The sequence below is a fragment of the Melospiza melodia genome, chromosome 11, assembly GCF_035770615.1.
Source record: "Melospiza melodia melodia isolate bMelMel2 chromosome 11, bMelMel2.pri, whole genome shotgun sequence".
In the NCBI taxonomy this organism is placed as follows: Eukaryota; Metazoa; Chordata; class Aves; order Passeriformes; family Passerellidae; genus Melospiza; species Melospiza melodia.
The window spans coordinates 11136452-11158587 of NC_086204.1; the positions used below are offsets into that span (position 1 = coordinate 11136452).

Here is a 22136-nt window from a genome sequence, read left to right on the forward strand (position 1 = left end):
CCACTTCCGTTGCAGCGTGTCCTCCCAAGTTTTAATTTTTTAAAATCCCGTATCAAATCTGATGATTTCTAAAATGCGTGGAAGACAGTGAAATGTCAGAGTTATGCCATCCTGTTTACTGTGTATCTTTTTGTAGTGTTGGAGGCAGGTGCTTTTCTGTTGGGCTGATCTAATCCCTTGTCTCTTCTGGTAGAGAGATCTGCTAAGAGTGTGAGGCCTTAAAGAGTGCTGTGAGCTTTTGTGAGCCACCGTGAGCGAGCTGAGGGCAACTGCAGCAAAGAGAACATCTCACTTCCCTTTGCACTGTAACAGAGAAGGTTTTTTCTTGCAGAGTATAAAGAGATATACAGTCTGTAATTTTGCCTACTAAATATTCCGATCTTCATTGATTATGTACTGGAGTAAATTCAAATGCATGGTTCGGGTATGACTTGATACCATTAAGCAAAGCCACACACCAGTTAAATTTGTGTAGTCAATGGTTAAAGTAAACTCAGAAAAGGGAGAAGTGTGGCAGTGACTGGTTCACCCAAGACAGGAAGAAAAACTCTTCCTCTCCTTTTAGCACAAAAGAAGAAGAAAAACTCCATTACACAGCCTCCTCTGAGTATTGTTCTTGAAAGGGTCAAAATTGACAAAGAATCTGTTTAAATGTTAAAGTGAAATAACACAGTGGGAGTGAGGAAACCACATGCCATTTAAACTGCAGGATGCATACCTAAAACAGTATTGGAGGTGCAATCAATAATGAATATGTAAGCACTATTTTCCTTCTAAAATATCTGTATGCCAATTTTAAACATCCAAGGTCACAAACACCCAAAATGTATATACAGAGTGTACAAACTGGTGGTTGCAGTTTAGAAAATTTGCTTGTTCTTTTCGAAACATATAAAAATAGTCATCTGAAGTCTGTCAAAGGGCAGGGACAAAGGAAATGTAAGTTTGGAAAACACACAACACTGATTTCTGTCCTTTCATATTTAAAAAACCCCACATGTCCCCACTTATCCAAGTCTGAATACCTTTGATAATCTCCCCATTCAGTCATTAGGGATTTTAAATGGAATGCTTACATTTAGGTAAAAAAAGAAATGGTATTAAAATATTCTGTTTAAAATGCAGGAAAAACCCCCATTTCTTTCATGATTGATTACTGTTATGACCTATATAAAATATGGTAAAAAAATTATGATATCATCAGTAAGTGTTCAAAAAGCATTGAAAACAAGCACTTGATCAAAGCTGAATACAGTCTGAAGCTGAATACAGCTGTTTCTGAGTCTAGGTTATCCTGCAGTGTTTATTCTGAAGGGAACTGGAATGACTTAATAGATAGGTTAGATAGATAGATAGCAGGTAGGGTTTTGCTGTACTGTCCTAGGAATATCTTTTTGTGTTCTTTTGCCCTTCATGCAAAACCTGAAATGTAGTACATGCACTAGAAAGGACAAGCTCCAATTCCACGTTTAGAAGAGCTCTGAGGCAGTCTCTCTGATGTGAGTTGCAGTGTTGATAACACAGCAATGCTTACAGGTTGTCATTCTTTAAGCAAGATCTTAAAAGAAAATGAAAAAAAAATCAAACCCAGCCAAAAAACCAGCCTCAAATTTAACACCCCAGAAGGCATGGTGAGGGCTGAAGGTATTCAAAGAATCAAAACCACGAGGTGCAGACAGGAAGCAGCTGCTCAAACTCCTTCCCTCTGTGCTTGCGTTAGGGAGTCTCTTGGCATTGTGGACAAAATGAACCAAGGGATGAGCAGGACGGTGCTGCTTGTGCAATTTAAACCCTTTTCATTTGCCTGTAAGAACAGAGCCATCTAGGGAACCTTTCTTCCTTTTGGACTAGTAAGTGTAGCCTCATCAGGGACCTATACTTTGAAAAATGATGTTTTCAATACAATTTTTAAAACTATATATACATTTGTGTCCATTATTGGACATAGATTAGTCAGGACTTGCTCATTATAGTTCTAATAACATGATATTGAGTTTTACTGATTCCCAGAGAGCATTTGGTTTTGCTTTTTCCTCCTTTAAAGTTTAGGATTCTCATGTGCAGTTCTGTCAGCCAGCCCCATTGTTCTAGTTCCAGAGTTTGCATGACCAGAATCATCACTTCTGATAAAAGGAGTAAAATGTCGAGTGTGCAAAAGAGGGTAAATATTCTTGGCATCAACCCGTCCTTTTGGACATAAGGCCATCTGTCCTCATATCTTTGAGTGGTTTGTAAGAATAGTGTTCTAGGAGCTTTGCCTGCCTTCCTGGTTCCAAACTGCCCATCTGGCCTCTCTCCTTCTTAGAAGACCTGGGAGAAAAAGTTGCATCTTCTGTAGCTGTTGATTCCCTGGGGCTTTTGAAGTCCCAGCAGTTTGCATCTCTGTATTTATCTTATCTACGAACAGATCGGCAACACCCAGGAGGCTTTTTGTCTTTGCTTTTTTTTTTCTTTTTTTTTTTTTACTATGGAGGAACTTTGCTGCCACTTTATTGTGGAGACACTAACACCAGGGAGAATGCATGGGAGATGAGACTCCCCTAGGGCACTGCGTGTAGGGTATGAAGGTCTGCATGCCCAGAGCCAGCCAGGCTTTTCCCTGCGGCACAACAGCACCTCTGAGCTCTCCTCTGGCAGCTGGGGCTCAGAGGAAATGTGCATGACTGCCAAAACCAGCTTTTACAGCAATCGTACCCTTGCTGCCTCTGCATGAAAGCATTTGGCACCTGGTTTCAAACCTTTCTTTCATGGCTGCTGGCAGGCTCCTGTCAGTCACAAAGACTTGGCTCGGGGTTGTGAATTTCTCTGCCACGGTTCCCCGGGACGGTTGGTCTGTTTTCCTTACTGCTCCCCTGCCAGTGCTGAGCATTGATGGGAAGGAGAGATGAAGTAGTCCTCAGGTGTGTTTCCTTAGGGTGTAGTTCAGTGGAAATGGAAGAATGGACATGGACAATGAGAGAGCCGGAATCAGGATGGCTGAAGGTGATGTCAGTGAGAAAACTGGCAGCATCCCACAGCTAGTGATGACCCCAGTGGAAAGTAAATTTGTGCCTTTCCTTTGGATTGCACCTATCAGTGCTCTACACCTAAAGCCTGGATTTCATTGTCTGAATGAGGTGAAGGTCAGGAGTGTGAAGCTATGTGTAATGAAACACAGATGATGACATTTCTACCTGCTGGAGGTCTGCAGTCTGTCCTGTTCCTAAGGAGGTGTTGGTGCAGGTGACAAGGCTGTAAATTGTCTTTCAGATCTTTGTGTCTGTATGGATTTGACCCTTCAGTGCATGCCACAACAGTATTTAGTAGAGGCGTATTTGCAGAGCTGGCATTTGTAATTTGGGGGTTTTTTTTGTTTTTAAGGGATGTGTTAGAGATGCCAGTATGTAAAACAAAGGTTTGCTTTTAGGTCAGGTTTTTTCTTCTCTCTTTCTTTTTTTTAAATCTTCTTCCCCCCACCCCCTTCTTTCCTTTCATTTTAAGGAGTTTTCATTCATTTTGACTTTGGGAAAAGCCCTCATCCTTTCTCCTTCCCTAGAGGCTTGTGGTTTGATTAAAACTAACCTGAAGCAACACAGACTACTAGTACGGTACCCAAAGAAGGCAGATGGAGAGAAAATGTTCAATTTAGCTTATGAACACGCTTTACTTAGAATAATATGCTCATTAGATCAGCAGCTGTGTAATCATCCTGGAGTTGTCTGGCTTAATGTTTGGGGTTTTATTCTTTTTATCTGTTAACCAAGTAAAGTTGAAATGTAGCAGTTCCTAGAGGTCTTTTGGTTCAAAAGTTAGTGATGAATTAGTGTACAATATTCATACATATTAATCAATAGATATATTTCAACTCCCCACACTCCCCTCTGTGCCAAATGAAGTATTGATCTAGGGTTGTCCAGAGCCTGGTAAACTCTACAGTAGCACAAGATGAACCTTTCTTCATGTAAGCAATTTGAGACGATGTTTATGTCTAGCATTTTCATCTGGTCTCTGAGTGACACAGACACAAAATGATGCTTCTCTTTCCCCTCCTCCTCACCAGTCTGGTGAATGAGTGAAAACAGCTTCATGAGACCTCACTCAGCATGTGGGCATGACTGGCAGTTCTGGCTTTAAAGTGCCCTGGAGATGAGGCACTTAAGATTGGCCTCATGAGAGCCTCACCCCGTGTGCAGAGAATGTATGGTGTTGTGTTCTCCAGAAACATTGGATTTCTATATACATTGGCTTTTTGTTTTTCATGATCTGCCCAGAGCTCTGCCTTTTACCGTGCAGCAGGAAAACATAACCTGATAGAAGTGCCTGCATGGAAGCAACTGCTTTGATAATCTAACCACAAGTGAGTCTTTCTAGGTTTTATTGGCATAAGCTATGAAAATAATGCCATCAATATTTGTGAATCACTTAACATTTTCAGTTTAGGTAAATATCAGAAATATAAATATGGGCATAGTTATTATAGCAGCTGTCAGTAGCACAGAGTTATTGCTTGTTTGTTGAGACAGTGAGTTGCAAAATCATTTACTTCTGTTTCTTCTAAAAGTGGAAAAGTACTCTTAAAATGTACCTAATCTGTTCTTTAATTGCATATTTTGCAAGTTCTTTCTAAAGAAACAAGATTAAAAAGAGACACAACTAAAATACTGTAGAAAGGGACATTTTAAACTCAGACACGCTAATGCTATGGAAAGTTGTAAAATAGTCCCTCTAGTGTACTGCTGCGAAGCAGGCACAGGAATATCTGATGTGATAAACTGAAGAGCATGGCTGCAGGAAAATACAAAATAATGTTTTGGTAAGGCATTTTAAAGTTCTTATATAAACTGGAGAGTCTGACCTACAACTTGAAGTCAAGTCAAGCCATAATAAATATGAAGCAAAAAAAAGGTGTTAGAGTTCCTAATGAAGTAAAGAGTTAATGATGAGAGCAATGTGAGATCATTGCTCTTGCCAGCAGTGCCTGAAACATGAATGAGGAGCAGAGCCACTCACCCACCAGGGTGTGGGCTGAGGTGTGCTTCCTCTTCTGACGCTGTAGATTTGAATTTTGTGTCATATTTTGCATAAACAGCCTATGTACTGAAAAACAAACTTGGATGTTCACATCTTCTTGAAGTGAATGTGACTTTGATGTGACTTCTAAAGACCTGCTTAACCTCTGTCTTGTGGTGTTAGGCAGTGCAAAGGAGCTGTTCTGGGGTGGGTGCAGTGAGGCTTCCTTTTATGCCTGGAAGCCTCTTGCTAATATCGCCCAGTGTCAGGTTCCCTGCAGGCAAATCACAGAATTATTGTGCTTTTCAGTGTGAAGGAATGTATTCGTTGTAGGATGTTTTGGAGTGTAAATGTTTCTTTTTTTTCTGTGTTGTAGGTGGCCAGAATGTCAATTAGGAATCTTTACTGAGTACCTGTTTTTTGCTGACTGCTCCTGCTGGTCTTGTGCATGCAAAACTCTGCAGCCCTTTGTACATCTGTTTGTTGCAGAGCAGCACCAGGCATGGTATCCCTGTTGTTCTGGACTTTGTACAGGCAAGGAGTGCTACTTTTGCACTTAAACTAAGGTCCAGTTAAGCCTTATTCAAAGTACAGGAGCATCTGTCAGAGTCCTTGCTTTGGAAGAGAGCAGGGTGATCATTTAGGGTTAAATGCATAAAAGGAATTAAAGCTCTGCTGAAAGGAAGAAAGCAAAGCAAAAAAAGCACATGCAAAGTGCTAAATTGCATGTTAGGGACTTTAATGTGTATAGTACATTGTCATTTTGGAGTTCAGAATATTATAGGTTCCCTCATATCAACTGTACAGGGCTTCAAACAATCACTGAAAAACTGTTCTGAAAAACTCCTAAATCTTTCTTTTGTCAGTTATTGCAAATCAGACATTTTGCTGCATTTAAGTTAGTTTTGCTGAATGATTATTGAAATTCTGTTTATCAGACAATTCAGCCCATACATAACTGCAGTCATCCCCATGGACCATGACATTTGGGAACTCTTGGTTGTTTCTGTAGTGTCTCAGAACCAAAGAACTGAAATTTCATGTAGAAGGCGAGTCTTGCTTTGCCCCACCTTTTGTTGGAGCAAATACATTTACATGTGTATGATGCTGGATTGGTGTGTTGACCAGAAGTGGTAATTCCACGTGTGATTACTGGTGTAAGTATTCTTGACATTTTCTTTAGAATTCTTTAGGGAAACCACAAGTGCAAGAAAAATGCCTCTTGGTAAATATGGTTCTGTTTCTTGATAGAGCTGTTTTAAGCTGTGGTTTAGTAGGAGTGGTTCAATGGGTAAGCATTATCTTTTGTTCTGTGGAACTTGAATCTGTGTTCTAATCTTTACTAGAGACTGGAATGCTTAATGGTTTCTGTTCTAAGGGCAGGGAAGATTCTTGTCTCCTGTTGTCTCTAGTCATACAGTTCCTTTCTGCACCCTTTTCTCTGCACGTTTTCTGGTAAATGCTTCTCTGGCTTCCCCAGTGTGTGTGGGTGTCATTGTGGGCCTCTGTGCCCGCCCCCTCCAAGTTTTCACATCAGTTCCTGAAAGAGTTTTTCTATTCCTCTAATGTATAAATCTTGCTTTTGTTTGTGTACATATTGATAGCTCTAAAATGTAACTCGGCAGTACACTTTGGGAACCATGCTTGCTAGTTACCTACCTAAAATTCGTAATTTTATTTGTACGGCTTTTTGTTTTTTTGTTTTTAATGTGATCTTGAAGGAGCTGTAATTAGCTGTGAGGAGTAAGCCATATGTCTACTGGGTTTGATTATGCTAGATAAGTGAGAATCCCTCTAAGGAAAAGGGTCTGCGTGGGTGGAATAGTTTGCAAGAGATTTTTTGTATGCTGGGAAATATCATGTTCAAACAAGTAAGGGATATTCAGTTCACCAGACTTGCCCCTCTTTGTTTTGAGAACCATGAAGCCTCCTCTGATTTTGCCAATCAGTGCCCACCCATGCATCAGGACAGATCATTTTGCCAGTGAATCCCACAGCATCTTGTCTCGTGTGGCTCAGGGCTCCTTGCAGCTGCAGGTGTGCAGGGGTAGGTTCTGGTCTGCCATGGAAACCATATGGAAACCAGAACTCCCCTGCAACACCAAGACTTGTTAAAGGAGTCTTTTTTCAATTTTGGTATTTTGATTAACATGAAATAGTTTTTAATTCATTTTGCCATTTATTTAATCAACTTTTATTCACAATTTGTAAAGCTTATTCTAGACCATATTGCATTTCTTCTGTTCAGAGGGGAAATATGTGCCCCCATCTTTGATTATGTTAATGGCATATTTATTTGTTTTTATTATTCTTTGCTGCTAGGCAAAACGAGTTTTTTTTATGGCATTCATTTTCACAGCTGTTTAAATGAACTCCAAATATTGTTTTCACAGGATTAATCTAACATTAATTCTTAATTTTGCTCATCTGCCTCTGAATTATTATTCACTGTGGAGACTTTGTAACTTCAGTTTAAGCTGTAGTTTGTGATATTTCTCTGTGGTTTTTACTTTGTCATTCTCCTGTGTAAACATGTAATTTTCCTTCCTTAGAGAGATGCACTTTTAACTCTCTTTTATGGTCATGGCAGTCTTGTAATTAGAACTTCAAAAATAAACAACTGAAATTGTAGTGATTATTCCCAAATGCCTGTGAAATGTAGAAATGTAGAATTGCTGTACTGAATTTTGCTACTTCTGAATAAAAGCTTCTTGTGAGATTTCTTTTCAGCTTAATATGGATTTTGATTTGAAAAGATAGAGGCTGAAACTTCTGAGGAGTTCAGGAGAAACCTTGTCACTGAAGTGTGGACACTCAGGCAGGGTCATTTTGGGCCCTTTTCTCTCTCTAGCAAATAAGACTCGCATATCTGCGTGTGAGTAAACAGTAATGGTGGAGAGGGCTGGCCAGGCAGAGTCAAATAGGTCTTGTATGAATTCAGTTGCCAGCGAACAACCTCATGTATGTGACCGTGTGTGTATATATGTGTATTCCACCCTTCCTAATGCTGCCCCTCGCTTTGTGTGTAACCTCAGCGCTTACAGGAGGTGTTCCCTTAGGATGAGGTTTCCCAGAGTGCCGCCCTATGCCAGCCATGAGGAAGGGCTCCGGGCTGCTCTGTGCGGCCGTGCCCGACGGGAGGGCCCAGCTCCGGCCCCGAGGTGAGGGCGGAGCTCGCTCTGTCTGCCCGCCGCCTCCCCGGGCTTCTGCTGCCTCGGCCTCTGGCTCCCTCTGCTGCCCAAACTCCTCCTGCTGCGCTACCCAAAGAGCCCGAGCGGTCTTAGGACAAAATCTAATTCCAAGTGCGTCCAGGTCCAATTGCAAACTGTGTTTGGCACAGCCACATTTTGTCTCTGTTTATATAATTTGATTTGAAGTAGTGCTGCTGATAACGAAACAATAGAGAACAAAATGTTTTATTGCTTCTGTTCTACAACTAATCAGAGTTTGCTTCCCTCTCCTGCAGGTGATAGAAACACTTTCGAAGCTTTCCCGCACTCCCATTGCCCTAGGCACAGGCATAAGGTATGTTATTGCTATTGGGAACGGTGGCACTAATGCCTCGTGGTGGCATGCTCCTTGGCAAGGTTGTTAGAGGCTGTGTCCCCCACTGAGAGCTTCTCCAGCTGTAAGCCAGAGTGCCAGGTGGGCAGGTGTGCAAGGCTCTGGACCTCTGAGGAGCTCCAGAAGGTGTGTGCTACCTCTGTATACTCCCTGGAGGGCCTGAGTGGTGTGTTCTGCTCGCACTGAAACAGGAGGTGAACAGAGGAGCAGCAGTTCTGGTATTGCAGAACTTGTGTGAAAATTGTGACACAGGGATCAGAAGTCAAGCTGATGCCGTGCTGATTTATTTAGAGACAAATGGGGTTTCTTTTCTTTCTCGCTTCTAAAAAATCAGCAAAATCAGCTAAGTTGTGAGATTCTTGTTTTTAAAAAGAAACAACAACAACAAAAAAAAAACTCCAACCAGATCTAACCTGAAAGTTTTGATAATTTTTTCCAGTTGAAAAATGTCAATGGTGTGTATTAGTGGTGATTTATAACAACTGTGCCCGGTTGAGTTTTTATTATATTAAGTGTCAATCCACATAATGAAGTACAAATACGCATACACTGCTCATCAGAGAAAGGGGGGACCATATGAGCACATTAGTATACAATAATCTATGTGAAAATTTTGGAAGCCAAACAGAAATCCACTATATGACTAGGCTAGTGGTGTCTGTAATTAATGCTTTTTTTCTTTCTGCAGGCCCTTCCCTACAGAAGAAAGTGTTGATGATGAAGATATCTACAAAGGTTTACCTGATTTGATAGAGTACGTTGTAAATATATTAATTACAGATTTTTGTCTTTCAGTTGCATGCTATTGTTTGTATTGTGCTGTAGAACATATAGTTTTAATGAGAATGAGATATTAATTCAATTAGTAAATATTTTGTTAGTTATTATGCTGACCAGGAAGAATTAATTATGAAAACTTACTGGAATTATTATGCTACATTTGTGTATATAAAGCAGCATGTTTCACAGAGGGTGCTTGTAGCAAAGGAAATAAAGAATGCATTTATAAGTCACCTGTCAGCACTATGAGAATGCTTTCAGAAGATCGCAATATCACTTGTAAGGAAATTGTCTTTGCTAACTGGCAAAGAAAATAAGTGTTTGGATCATAATTCAGGATCTTTTCCCTAAAGTCAGTGAATTTCTTAATGTGAGTGCATTTACCTCTTTCTGGGTAAGAGTTTGCAGGATTGTCAAGATACTCTTGTGTCCTATGGCTGGGATCTCTCAAGATCCATGAGGGATCGTGTTGGACAAGAGCCAGGTCAGAGCTCCCTGTTCCAAGGCTCAAAGTTCACCAGCACTCCTTGCATGTCGCTTCCTGCCGTGTGGGAAAGAAGCTGCTGTTCACGCCAGGGATTTGTTTCTTCAGTGCCTATAAAGAAGGGAAACCTCAGTGTGATTGGCATTGCTCAATTTACCACTTTCCCTGCAAAGCTTGTCCTTGTCTCTGCAGCTGACTGTCTCATAGATAATTGCTTTTCACTCTGTGTAGCAGAGCATGCAGAAGGTAGCAGTTGTAGTCTCCTCTGAGACCCAAGTGGACAAGAGGTGATGTCCTTATCTCTTAGATGTGGTGGCATTATAACTGTTTGAAAATAGTTCCACCAGTTCTTAAATGGGTATGTAAATTCAGCATTGTGAGACAGTCTTTCATTAAGAAAAAAAAAAAAAACGTAACAAATCATACCAAAGAAATTGATTTGTAACTCTTCTTGTGTAACAAATTATGAAAATTATTAACAGAAATTTAATAGTTGGATGCTGTCTCAATTGTGGAGGAAGCAATTCAAGAATAAGAAACAAATGTGCCAGTGAATAATGCAAATAGCTCACATTTTTTAGTTTCCCTCAATTATCAGTAAGTTTATTTGAAATTGATTTAATTTTCCCTGAGTTTAATTGGCGTCTAAAGAATTAAAAATTAATTTAAGTCTTCTTGTCAGAAAGAACTGTAATAGCTAAATGTTTCTACCCTTCCTCTGCCTTTTTGCCAGCTTTTGTTCCCTGGAGCAGAGGTGGTAGAATGGAGTGTGTGCTGCATCTGACAGCTGCCAGTGTTTAATGTGAAGTGCCAGCACAGCATCACTGCTGGTGGGAACTGAAACACTGGACTAACCTGTTTGTTTTTACTCTGAAGGGTTTCAGTGTTGTCTTCCAACAGGACAAACCTCAAAATTGTCTGCATATCTGATCCAGTTTCGATATTGTTTTTGTGACTCGACCGCTTTCATTATCTTTTAGGGTTTTTTTGTAGACTTACCCTAAGGAATAGGAGTGAGAGTTATTATAGGCTTGATGCAATCCTAGCACAAAGCAGGTTACACTCTAGCAGGGCTGACTGTAATGAAGCTGAATTAGCTGAGGGCAGAGTTGAGCACTGACTTTCTGCTGTATTTCTGTGGTCTGGGTAATCGCAGGGCATCACTTGCACATAGTTGTTTTTGTTGAACTGATTTTCAGTTTGATTGGTTCCTTTGTTCATTTTTGTGTTGCTGGAGGGTGTGTGAGACGATCCAGATTCTGGTTTATGATGTGGAGGTACAGTGCCTCAGTGCTGGCTCTGCAGTCTCTGGTCTATTTTACCCTGGCTCATGCTTTCTGCAGACAGGGAGAAGACCTGTAACAGTCTCACATCCCAGTGCAGTGGGATGCAGGCAGTAAGGAGAGGCAGCTCCTCTTCCCTGGATGTGTTGGGGAAAAGGTCAAGGAAAAGAGGGACATGGATTGTAGCTTGTGACAAAACTGTCCTGAGGTGTTGCTTTTGCTGCTGGTTTAGTTCCCCTGTAGTTCTAAATTCATTAGTCTTCGGTATTGTGTTGATTCTGTAAAATTTATTTTAAATTAATTGAGAAAATAAAATTAATGGACCTAATTTCCCTTAATGAGTTATTTTCATTAGCTATTCTATTAATTAATCTGTTTGTTTACTGTAGAACGTTCTCCTGTGAGTAGTCCCTTGCAGAGCTGGTGGTACTTTGTGCTGCACATTTTTTTTTCTTTTCTTATCTTTTCAGTGAAACTGGTGTTGAGGAAGATGAGGAGTTGTATGATTGTGTCTATGGAGAAGATGAAGGTGGTGAAGTTTATGAAGACCTAATGAAAGATGAAGCAGTACAGCAACCTGTATGTTTTCCAGTTCCTAGCTGCTTTCCATGCCTAGTATGCTTTGCATACTTTTTGAGTAAAGGGGAAAACAATAACTATAGTAAGCTTAAAAAAAGTGATTCTTAAATGAAATACAATAATTACTTTGATAGTTTTGAGTAGTAAAATTTACCAGCTATTTTAAGAACGGTTAATTGAATTGCTTGCTTGAAAGTGTCCTACCTTCAAATTTGTTATAATTTTGTGAAATTCTTGTGTATAATATTATTTCAGCCATAGTTTAGGTGACTAGCCTAACAAGGACAACTGAGACTTGTTTCAAATTAATGAATTTATCTGACCATGTAGGTTTATGTTGCAAAGTAAACTATTCCACCAAGTTTTCCCTAGGTGTAGCTGAACTCCAGAGGCAGCTTTTCTTACCTGTACTGGTATCACACATTATTTCTTATTCCCCCTTTCCTTTTGTGTATTGCACTCAAATTCTAGATGTTTGCAGTGTGGATAGAAAAATTGGTATGTCAATTTCTGCCAAAAGTGTCTGTGTTAGTGGTCTCTTTGGGTTAGGTGAGCTCAAAACTGAAGTGAATGGAATGCCAGGATTTGTTTGCATCACTCATATAAGTACTGATGAACAACAAATGCCCAAGTTTTGCAAATGGTTATAAACTACTGAGTACAGCAACTTCTGTAATGGGGCAAATATGCAAACATTTTTTGGACAGTATTGAGCTAAAGGTAAAAAATAGCTGAAAGTCTAAATAATGCCAAATTCTAATACTTTATAGAAATTAATTACCTACAGTTAACTGTGAATGTCTCCTTCCCTGTACAAAAGAATTTGGGAATAAATTTGAGATGAGGGTGACCATGATGATGCTCACCAAGCACAATTCTCCTGATAAGACTGCATTTTTGCAAAATGGTTACTTGTATCTGCATCTGACAAAGACAGAACCTTACTGTTCATTGTGGGAAAATGAAGAACTGCACAAATTGGGTTTTCAAGAGTAGTTTCTGAAGTGTTAAAATTTCATCTAGAAATTCTGCTATTCCTAGAAAAGTCTTTTTTTCAAAAGCTAAATGTAGTTTTTCTGAATGAAAAGAACTAGAGTGTAAAATTTCTGCTCTTGACTCTCTCTGTATTTGATCATCATCTAGTTATCTGGTCTGTGTGCAGCACAGGAATTCTCTACGTTGGATGAAAATAAGTAAGATACAACCAGGGATATGCTGAGGGGTGTTGCAAATTGATAAATAGGCTTCAGGAAGTATGTAGTAGTTCTATTGCTTGTTAAGATGCTACTTCTTGTTGTTGGAGAAAACATTTTGGATTAGTCACTGCTTCTAACTGCAAGACCCCATCCAGTTACTCTGTCAAACCTCCACGCTGATCTCTAATATTTCCAGAGCTTCTGTGCCTTGCTTGACATGAACAGTTCCATATCATCTTCCAGTTATTTATTCTTCTATTTGAAATAGGATTTTATTGAAGCTGTAATGCTGTAAATCCTATCTTGGGTAAGAGTGCTTGTAAACTATTTTTATAGAGCCATGTAATTACTGATAATTACTTCCATGTCCTATGAGTCTGGTGGTTTACATGAAAAATCCAGGGTCTTGTTGGAGGCACACACACACATATGCAACAGCTGAACTTTGAGGTCACTGCGCTTCCTGATCTGAGGACATACTCCTGTTGAGTCTGAAGAGAAGGCTCCCCTTGAGAAAGAAAAGGGGAAAAACTGTAAATAAGTACAAGGATTAGACTGCATTGCCATAAATATTGGATTCAAAGTTGCTTATGTGATTTAGCCCCATTAAGTTTAATAGAATTATTAACTGCTGGGTATTTAAAATAAGATTTCTCAGTCTGGATGTAAATTAAACGTGACCTTGTATTTCAGCTTCCAGAGTACAGGCTGATACTTCAGTGTTTTATGTCTAAACATTAATTTTTCATAATATTACTTTGATTTTGATTTTACTAAAGTCATCAGCTAATTGAACATTAAAATATTCTTGGTTGTTTCTGTCATCTTTGGAGGCTGCAGTACTCAGAGAAATTCAGGAAGCAGTTATCCTAATTGTGTAATTCTAAACAAATAAAACCATTTGTTATCCATTAGGTGCCTGTTAATGACTTAAACTTGACTGCATTGTAATTGCAGAAATGTCCTGAAAATGACATAAGAAGCTGTTGTCTTGCTGAAATAAAGCAAACTGAAGAGAAGTACACTGAAACCCTGGAATCGATTGAGAAAGTAAGATGCTGCTTACAGACTTGTAACATGCATTTTTATAGCAGTCTAGAAGGTAAATTAAAATAGCCAATGTATATATAATTTCTTTCTTTCAGTTTTTCATGGTGCCATTGAAGAGATTTCTGTCAACATCAGAGTTTGATACTGTTTTCATCAACATTCCTGTGAGTAATTAGATATTTAATGAACAGACATGAGGTTCATAGCCGATTGTGATATATTGGTGTTACGTGTTACTGCACAAAATGATTATTTGAAATACAATGCATGGTGTGTTTATGTGGATATTAGTTCATTAAAAAAGATGTACACTACCAATTTATTTTTTTTCTGCTTGAGGGAATAAGGTAAGATAAATAGGATTAGCACGTGAGATAGTGAATTGTTATAAACTGCAGTATTTTTGATCTTTAAAAGCTAATAATTTCTAGAAATGGATTATCTTCTAATAAATGCTGTTATTTTAATGATGGTACAAAGTTGTAACTGCTAAGTTACCAATTGCTGTGTACTGGCTATCTGTAGCTGCTCTGCAATTCCTTGTAGCTGCCCTGGCTCCTGCATCATTGAACACACTCACAGTTTAGGACTCAGAATCTGGTGCTGGAAAGGATAAGGAAATCCTCTGTGAATCATCTAGGAAACCTCCTATTTGACTGAAACAATAGTGGTTCCTGTGATTGCTACTTTGTGTCATTTATTTTCAGCTTAATCAAAACAGTATGACAGTTTACATGTATTTGTAGTTGATAAGAGATCAGCATGTCTTTAGTCTGTCTAACTTTAAAGGAAGACATGAGAAATGGTCTGAAGCCTCTCGACACAGAAAAATGAAAGCAATGTTCTTTTATGAGGCCTTTTAAAAAGAAAGGGTCCCCACAGTGTGGCCCATGAGCCACATCAAGCTGTTACTGCTTGTTAAATATCACCTCTGGTTTGGCCCTATATGGTGTGTCCAACAGGCTCTCAGGTTATGGGAGGAGGTGTTGGGGATTTTATTATATTCTGTGAGAACCTGGCCTGTCTGTAAAAATGTTTTGGTTGCTGTTCCAGCATCATCCTGATAGAAGGTAAGTTCTGACACTTACTATGCAGATGATAGCCGACCCCTTGCCATATTTTTCCCTCAGTGAAGTTTTCACTCTGCCTCTTGATTGCTGTCATGTCCTCCATTTTGAGAATGTTCTGGACTAATATTCACAGATATCAGTAACTAACTTAGCTTCTTGAATTACATCAGCTCCCCACAGAGATTCCTTTGCTTTTGAAAACAAATCTATATTCTGTCCTGCATTAGTGTTTCTTACTCATTGCAAATAAAGCCATGATGTGCCCTACCTAAGTTACTGTAGACCTTTCCTAAGGCTCTGTGTGCCCAGGCATATTGACTTTTGTTGAAAGACCTAATTCCAGTCAATGGAAACACTGCACAAGGGTACAGAAAGGGCTTGAATGCTGTAAGCACAAGCAGAGAGGTCAGCCCACTCACTACTAGTTAAAGGATTGCATGGTATCACAGAAGATTAAAAAGAATAAAACCTGTATATTTTAGACTAGAGAGACACATAGTAAGCTTATATTTCAGTTGTTTTGTGTTGCTTTTTGTTACCAGCATTCCGTGTTCTGCTGTTAGAAGATGCTGCTTATTCCCAACTCCAGGAGCATTTCATAGGCATCCAATAACCTTAAAAGAAATACAGGACTTGCCTAAGCCAAAAATATTTGCAAATGCTTTGTCTGCTCAGACCTTGTCTGTGTGGCAGTTCCTCAGCAGGAAGGCTGGAGGGCAGTGGAAGCTTGCTTTTAACTAAAAATAGCTGTTACAGAGAGCTCTGCAGCAAAGTGAGATGTGAAGAGCAAGTGCTGTGTTCTCAGAACAGAATGGATTTTCTTCTGTTAAGGGGTTGTGGTGAAGGATTGTTTCCTTAGGGTGATGTTATGTTCCTTAAATAGACTCTAAAAGAGGCTTGCTGATACCAAAATACTTCATTTTGAAGAAAAAAAGCAATTACCTCAAATTACTCACCAGTCTAAAGAGAGTGCCTTTCATTGGCAGACATATTTATAAGTTCTGTTCTTTAAAGTGAGTGTATGGCTTTATATTTGCATCTGTATAGGTCTGTCTATATTGTGTATATATGCATTTGTATGTACATCTATGTGTGCACCCACATATAAATGCACTTACAGGTGCACCTGTGCATGCCTGTGAATTATGTATATGGACATACAGAGAGAGATGAAAGCATGTGTAACAGATACTGAAGTGTTGGAATATTCATTAACTTCAAATGATGTTAACATTAGTTTAGTTTAAAACTTGATTTGAATTAGAGATGGCAACCCAAAAAAGACCCATTGTTCCCTTAGCCTTAAGCTGTTTTTCAGGGGTAGTGCTTAGCGGAGTCCCTGTGTACTCCTTAGAAAAAGTGCTCCTGTTCCAAATACACTAATTGGGAAGCATTTCTGTAACAATGTCTGTGTATTGCAACTTAAGATTCTGAGGATAAGGCCATACAGTTGCTAGCAACTAAATAGTTGATCTGTTTCAAGATTGTGCATCCTCCTCAGTGAGGTGATTGACCTTGTGTGTACTGTTAGTTTTCATCATGTGAAGTGAAATGTTTTAACTCAATTCACAAATCAATGTTGAATATTATTTTTGTAGTGTATAATTTCTTGAATTAAATCATCTTCAGTGGCTTGCTCTGTTAAACAGTCCTGTTTTTCATTCCAATGGTCTGTATACTAATTACAGTTACCCAGATTTCAAAACTTCTTAACCTGTTTTGACTTAATTTGTTATGAATTCTCTGACAGTGTCCATACAGTGTTTAAGCTGATGCAGTCTCCTATAGTTTCTGTATGATGGTGTATAAGTAAGGAGAGTTGCAACAGTAATCAAAGAGCAAATATTTCTGCAACATTTTCTCTCAGACATTAGCTGCGTGCTGTATTGGGAAACTCATTATGATTGCAATTAATTTAGCATTAGGACATCACTAATCGACCAATGTAATGTACAGAACTAATTTTTCACAGCTCAGGGACAAGAATCATTACTTCAGCGTGTCACTAAAGCATTCACTTGACTTGCTTAATTTTAAAATTATCATTATAAAATAAAGGTGAATTAACAGCGCACATTCCAAGCCAGAATAAATTAGTCTCTAATAGGTAGTTCTTGGAGTTTAGTTGTTCTTGTTGCACTCTAAGGGAAGATGTGCCAAACTTTGAAATGAGATTCTACTCTCAAATAATCTACTTTCCAATTTATTGAAATTAATGAGTCAAACATAAAATAATTTATTTTTATATTCAAAGCTTTAAGCCATTTTGTTTTTACAAAGCTTTTCCCCTCCCCATTACTGTTTTTAAGGATTTGGTGAAAATTCACAGGAATCTTACACAGGACATCAATGATTCCATTGTTAACAAAAATGATCAGAACCTATATCAAATATTTATTAACTACAAGGAAAGGTAAGATTTAAGGATTCTTACTAATTGTGCTGATATGTGCTCAGTATGGTATTTTACTGTATTTTTATTTGATGAATATTTCTGAAACAGGGTTAAGTTCAAAGTAAGTTATCAAGCTAGTTTTGGTGTTTTGAGCTGGAAGTCAAAATGCCACCTATTGTTTTATGAGCCCTCACTCTTGTTAGCCCAGCTTTGCCAATATTTCTACTTAGACAGGTAACAAATATATTTTTAAGGAAACTTAAATTTTACACAGCATTTTTTTCATGCATATAATGCCAGATATTTTATAACATGTACTAGTACTGTTTAAGAGATAAAATAAATGATACTTATTAGGGATGTTTCAGATTCAAGAACAGAAAAGGTCATAACTGGAAAGAAGAGGCAGCATATGTAAAAGAGAAGAGAGAAGAGACTATGGTCTTGCTTTACCCTGAGTCAGAGGTGTGATAGTAAAGCAAACACCCTTTGCCTTCAAGCTTTGAAAAGCAGCCAAGCTGATAGCAGGATAGCTGTGGCAATATGCCATACCCTGTGGGCTAATTGCCAAATTTTTACCCACCTTTTCATATTGTTCCTTCTGCCAGCTCTGAACAGCTGTTGGACTCACCAAATGAATTTATGTGCCTGTGGTACTTGGCTGAAAACACTTGTTCTGTTGGCTACATTGCTGACCTACCTTAAAGTAACCTTTGGGATTTGGTTGAACATTTAGTCCTTCTGGGAGCACAGTCAGAATTGAGGGAGCTAACTGGGTTTGCTTCAGGGTGAAGGAGGATTACTGCAGTAATAATTAGTGTGTGAGAAATTGGACAGCAGCATCCCAAGAATGCTGGATGGGACAGTTTTCCAAGGGAGGAGGGTGTCCCTGACTGCCCAGAAAGAGTACTGCCTTCAGAGACCCTCTGTCTCAGCTTCTGGTTTGGAGCAGGACACAGTTATTTCCCAGGCTGTTACACTTTCTGCTGCTGTAGGAGAGAACCAGGGGACAGGGAGTTGTTCTGGAAAATGCTTATCTTTCTAAAGTTGTTCTGAAATGTGAAAAGAGGAACAAAGGACACTGAGAAGAAATACCAAGTTTCTATTACTATAAAAAGGGAACAGATGTTGATACAGTGTCAGAACCATACAGTGGTTAAAAGTAATCCAAAATGGTAAGTTTTAAAGTCATCATTGTCATCACCTTATTGTGAAAAAAAAAGAATTAAATAAAAGGGTAAAGGTTAGGTGAGAGAAAAATAAATTTAGGACACTTCAGTTGAAGGCTCATGGGAATCCACGAAAAAAGGTTTGAAGCATACAGAAGAAATCACCTCAAGAAATAGATGAAAAGGTGAAAGAAAGGAGCACTCTTGGCACTGGGACTAGCAGAAATAAGCACTCCACAGAGAGAGGCAAGAAATTCCTGTTGTAAAACCAGGCTCCTTCAGGAAGCCTTGCTTCACTTGACATCTATTGAAAATTTCTTGCGATTTCATACACTATTATTTTGATCTGAGAGCTCAGACCTGATAGAAAATGTTGGTGATAGATGAGTATGGATAACCTACAAGTTCTTTAAAGGATGGCTGTAATTAATGCTATTAGGCCTGTGCTCCAGAACTTACTCATTACAGCCATGAAAGTCTACATTGCTGTAAACACTATAGACTGTTCTGTTCAACAGAAAATTTGCTGCTTTTTCATGAATCCTGTATTTATCAGAACATATTTACATATAGGTAACTGTTAAAGGAAAATGCAATGATTTTAGACTATTTTGAAAGTAGAGCTAAACTGTTCTCCTGAATAGTATTCATTCATTCATGTTGTCCATTGAACGCATGGTTAAAATCTATCCTTGCTTATATAGGCATTGCTTCTTTTGAAACAAAGATTGTGGAAAAATGGTGAAGGGTTGTTCTTAAATAAACAAATGTTCCTTTCGTTCTTTCTCTTGCTTTGATTTAGGTTGGTTATTTATGGACAGTACTGCAGTCAAGTGGAGATAGCAATATCGTGCTTAGACAATATCTCTAAGACAAAAGAAGATGTTAAATTGAAGTTAGAGGTATCAGTATTTTTTAACATGTGTATATATATATATGCACCTTATACCATGTATTTCTGTGACTATGTGTTGCTTTCATTGAAGTCAAAACCCTTACGATGATGAAACTATCTGGACTGATGAGTCTATGTGTTTCCTTTCCTTCTTTTGGAGCCTCTGATCAAATGAAAATGTGCTGCATGCACTAAAGTGTGCCTCCTGATCCTGAAGTGAAGGGAGCTTTGCCCCTGACATTAGCAGAGTTAGTGTTTTCTCTCAGGATGTGACCATCAGTGGTACCCTTCCCTTTATCAGTGTGTCTCAGCTGGAACACAGAATTGCAGGATTAACAGGCTAGGAGGCATCTGTAGGCTGCCCAGGCCCTTGTCCCATGGCCTCAGGGTTGTCTGCCATGACCCCGTGGTGCTTTCTGCAGAGCTGCTGCCCGTCTGCTGAGCCCTCCGGGTCAGCGTGTCCCTGGCTGGTGCCTGTGGGGTGAGGGATGCCATCTTTGCCTGGCTGCCTTTGTGTGAGGCTTGTGCTGAGCCTGCCCCGAGCGGTGCCCGCTGCGCCCTGGGCTGTGCTGCCTGCAGCCCTGCTGGGCTGTCCTGTGTCTTCTGCTGCACATCATTGCCAGTGCCACTGAAGGGGAGGAGGCCCTGGACAGAGCCCTGAAGAGCTCTGTTTGCAGTTGACCCTCAGGTGGTGCAGGAAACATCAGTCACTGCGCTTTTTGCATCTCATAATTCAGTCAGTTTTTTATAGAGCTGGAGCATAACATCCCAACCTGGATATTACTCTATTGTGAGAGATGAAGCCATGGAAAATTCAAGGCAGACTGTCCCCACCCATTTACAGATCCAGTCACATAGGTCAGGTATTAACTTGTGGTAAATCCATGTTGGATATTCCCATATACCTTCCTCATGTGCCCAGATATTGATGCCAAGAGGACTTGCTCCACAATTTTTGCAGTGAAGTGCTGAAGTGAGACTGACCTGTAGTTTCCATGATTGTCTTTTGGGGTTTTTTGCCCCATAGGAAAATATTTTTTTTAGTTGTATGGAAGGCCTAGTTTCTGTTGCCTTCGTTCTACTCTTTTATGAATGTTGAAACATCTGAGAACATGTGACTAAATGCAGGTTACTTTTGCTTTTTTTGGCTTTGCCTTATCAACTGTTTTTCTTCATTTTGTTGCTACTATTTATCACAAGCTTAAGATAGTTGCTTCTAAGTCACTGAGTTTTCATATGTATCAGTTGAATAGGTTTATTTTCTAGCCCTATTGTCTTACTCTTTCTTCTGCTTTGAACTAGGAATGTTCCAAGAGGGCCAATAATGGGAAGTTTACATTGCGGGATCTCCTAGTGGTTCCAATGCAAAGAGTGCTGAAATATCACCTACTGCTCCAGGTATTTTGTTTTTGAAATTTAAGGGGGCTGAGAGAAAAACTGTGGTTGTTTATCATCAGTGGGTTGTAAAAATGAAAGCCAAATGTCTTTATCAAAGGAAGGTGATTGATGCTTCCCTGGATTTGTTAAGAAATAAAATTCAGTCAAGTGCAGGGTTTCTCCCAGAGATAATTCCTTAGAGCTAAAGCATATCTGGAGAAAATAAAATAAAACATGATTGTTTCCTCAGTCTCTGGACCTTTTATTGTTGGTGTGTTTAAATTGGTTAGTAGTACCAAACCATAAGCATGGTACTTGGAAATGTGAACCATTACCCTCCAAAAGAGGAAGCTGGGCCATACATACAGCATACTTTTAAGATACTTCTTCGCTGTCATAAATTGCAATTAAGCTATATTTATTTTGAAATGCTTCTTGTTATAACCCACAAAGCATTAGCTTTTGCAGTTAGTCCTGTAATAAGGGTGGAGAGTCTTATAAATTTAATTGGATAGCTGTGCCAGGAGACTCATTAGTTCAGCTGAGAAGAAATGTATTACTATATTAGACTGTCAACCTGCTGATGCTTGTAAGATGTCATTTTAAAAATATCTACTACTTATATATGGAGCATAATTTTTACTCTGCAGAACAACATACATTTTGTAATATTAAATTTTTGAAATACTTCTGTAAATGAGTCATCAATATTTTGATCAATGCAAAATTGGAAAAAAGCAAAATTAATGGTACAACTCGTTAAAAAAACTTATGAGATGGGACTTATGATTTTATAGTCAACCTGTATATTGTGGAAAGATGATATACAATGTCACTATGCTCTGTGTAACAATATCTGTTGTACAAGAAAAACATTTTACAGACATGGAAAGAAAATGAGTGAATTATTAGAATTGCAATGAAAATCTAAGTACTAATTATTATTAATTGTAATGTGAGTATTAAAATATTATTCAATTTCTTATGATTTTACTAAGTTATCTGAGCTGAAATGTATAATTATTGCCTCAAATTATAAAGAAGAAATGGCCTGTTTTCCCAAGAGGTTGTTATTCTACTTCATAAGGCCCCAAAAAGACTCAGTATTTTCCATATAGGAAGTGGTTAAAAGAATTCTTTGAACAAATTTGATTTGATTTGATTTCAGTATGTTGTTTGAGTCAGCTTCCTCTTAGGTATGATGAGACAGTGACTTTTAAGCTGTGCACACTTCAGCTGAAGTTTTACTGACAGCCTGGATCCTCGTCTGTGGACAAGTGCATGCTTTGGAATAGGATGAAGTAC

The 22136-nt window shown here is 38.9% G+C and overlaps 1 protein-coding gene across 1 annotated transcript in view; it reads left to right on the plus strand.

Annotated features, from left to right (window-relative positions):
• Positions 1–22136, plus strand: part of VAV3 (vav guanine nucleotide exchange factor 3) — a 148537-nt gene that overhangs the window by 45034 nt on the left and 81367 nt on the right. The window contains exons 3-10 of the mRNA XM_063165577.1: positions 8456–8514; positions 9242–9307; positions 11571–11679; positions 13833–13925; positions 14021–14089; positions 17305–17408; positions 19362–19461; positions 20757–20852. Of these exons, the coding sequence (XP_063021647.1) occupies positions 8456–8514; positions 9242–9307; positions 11571–11679; positions 13833–13925; positions 14021–14089; positions 17305–17408; positions 19362–19461; positions 20757–20852 (696 nt within the window). The remainder of the gene's footprint in view (positions 1–8455; positions 8515–9241; positions 9308–11570; positions 11680–13832; positions 13926–14020; positions 14090–17304; positions 17409–19361; positions 19462–20756; positions 20853–22136) is intronic.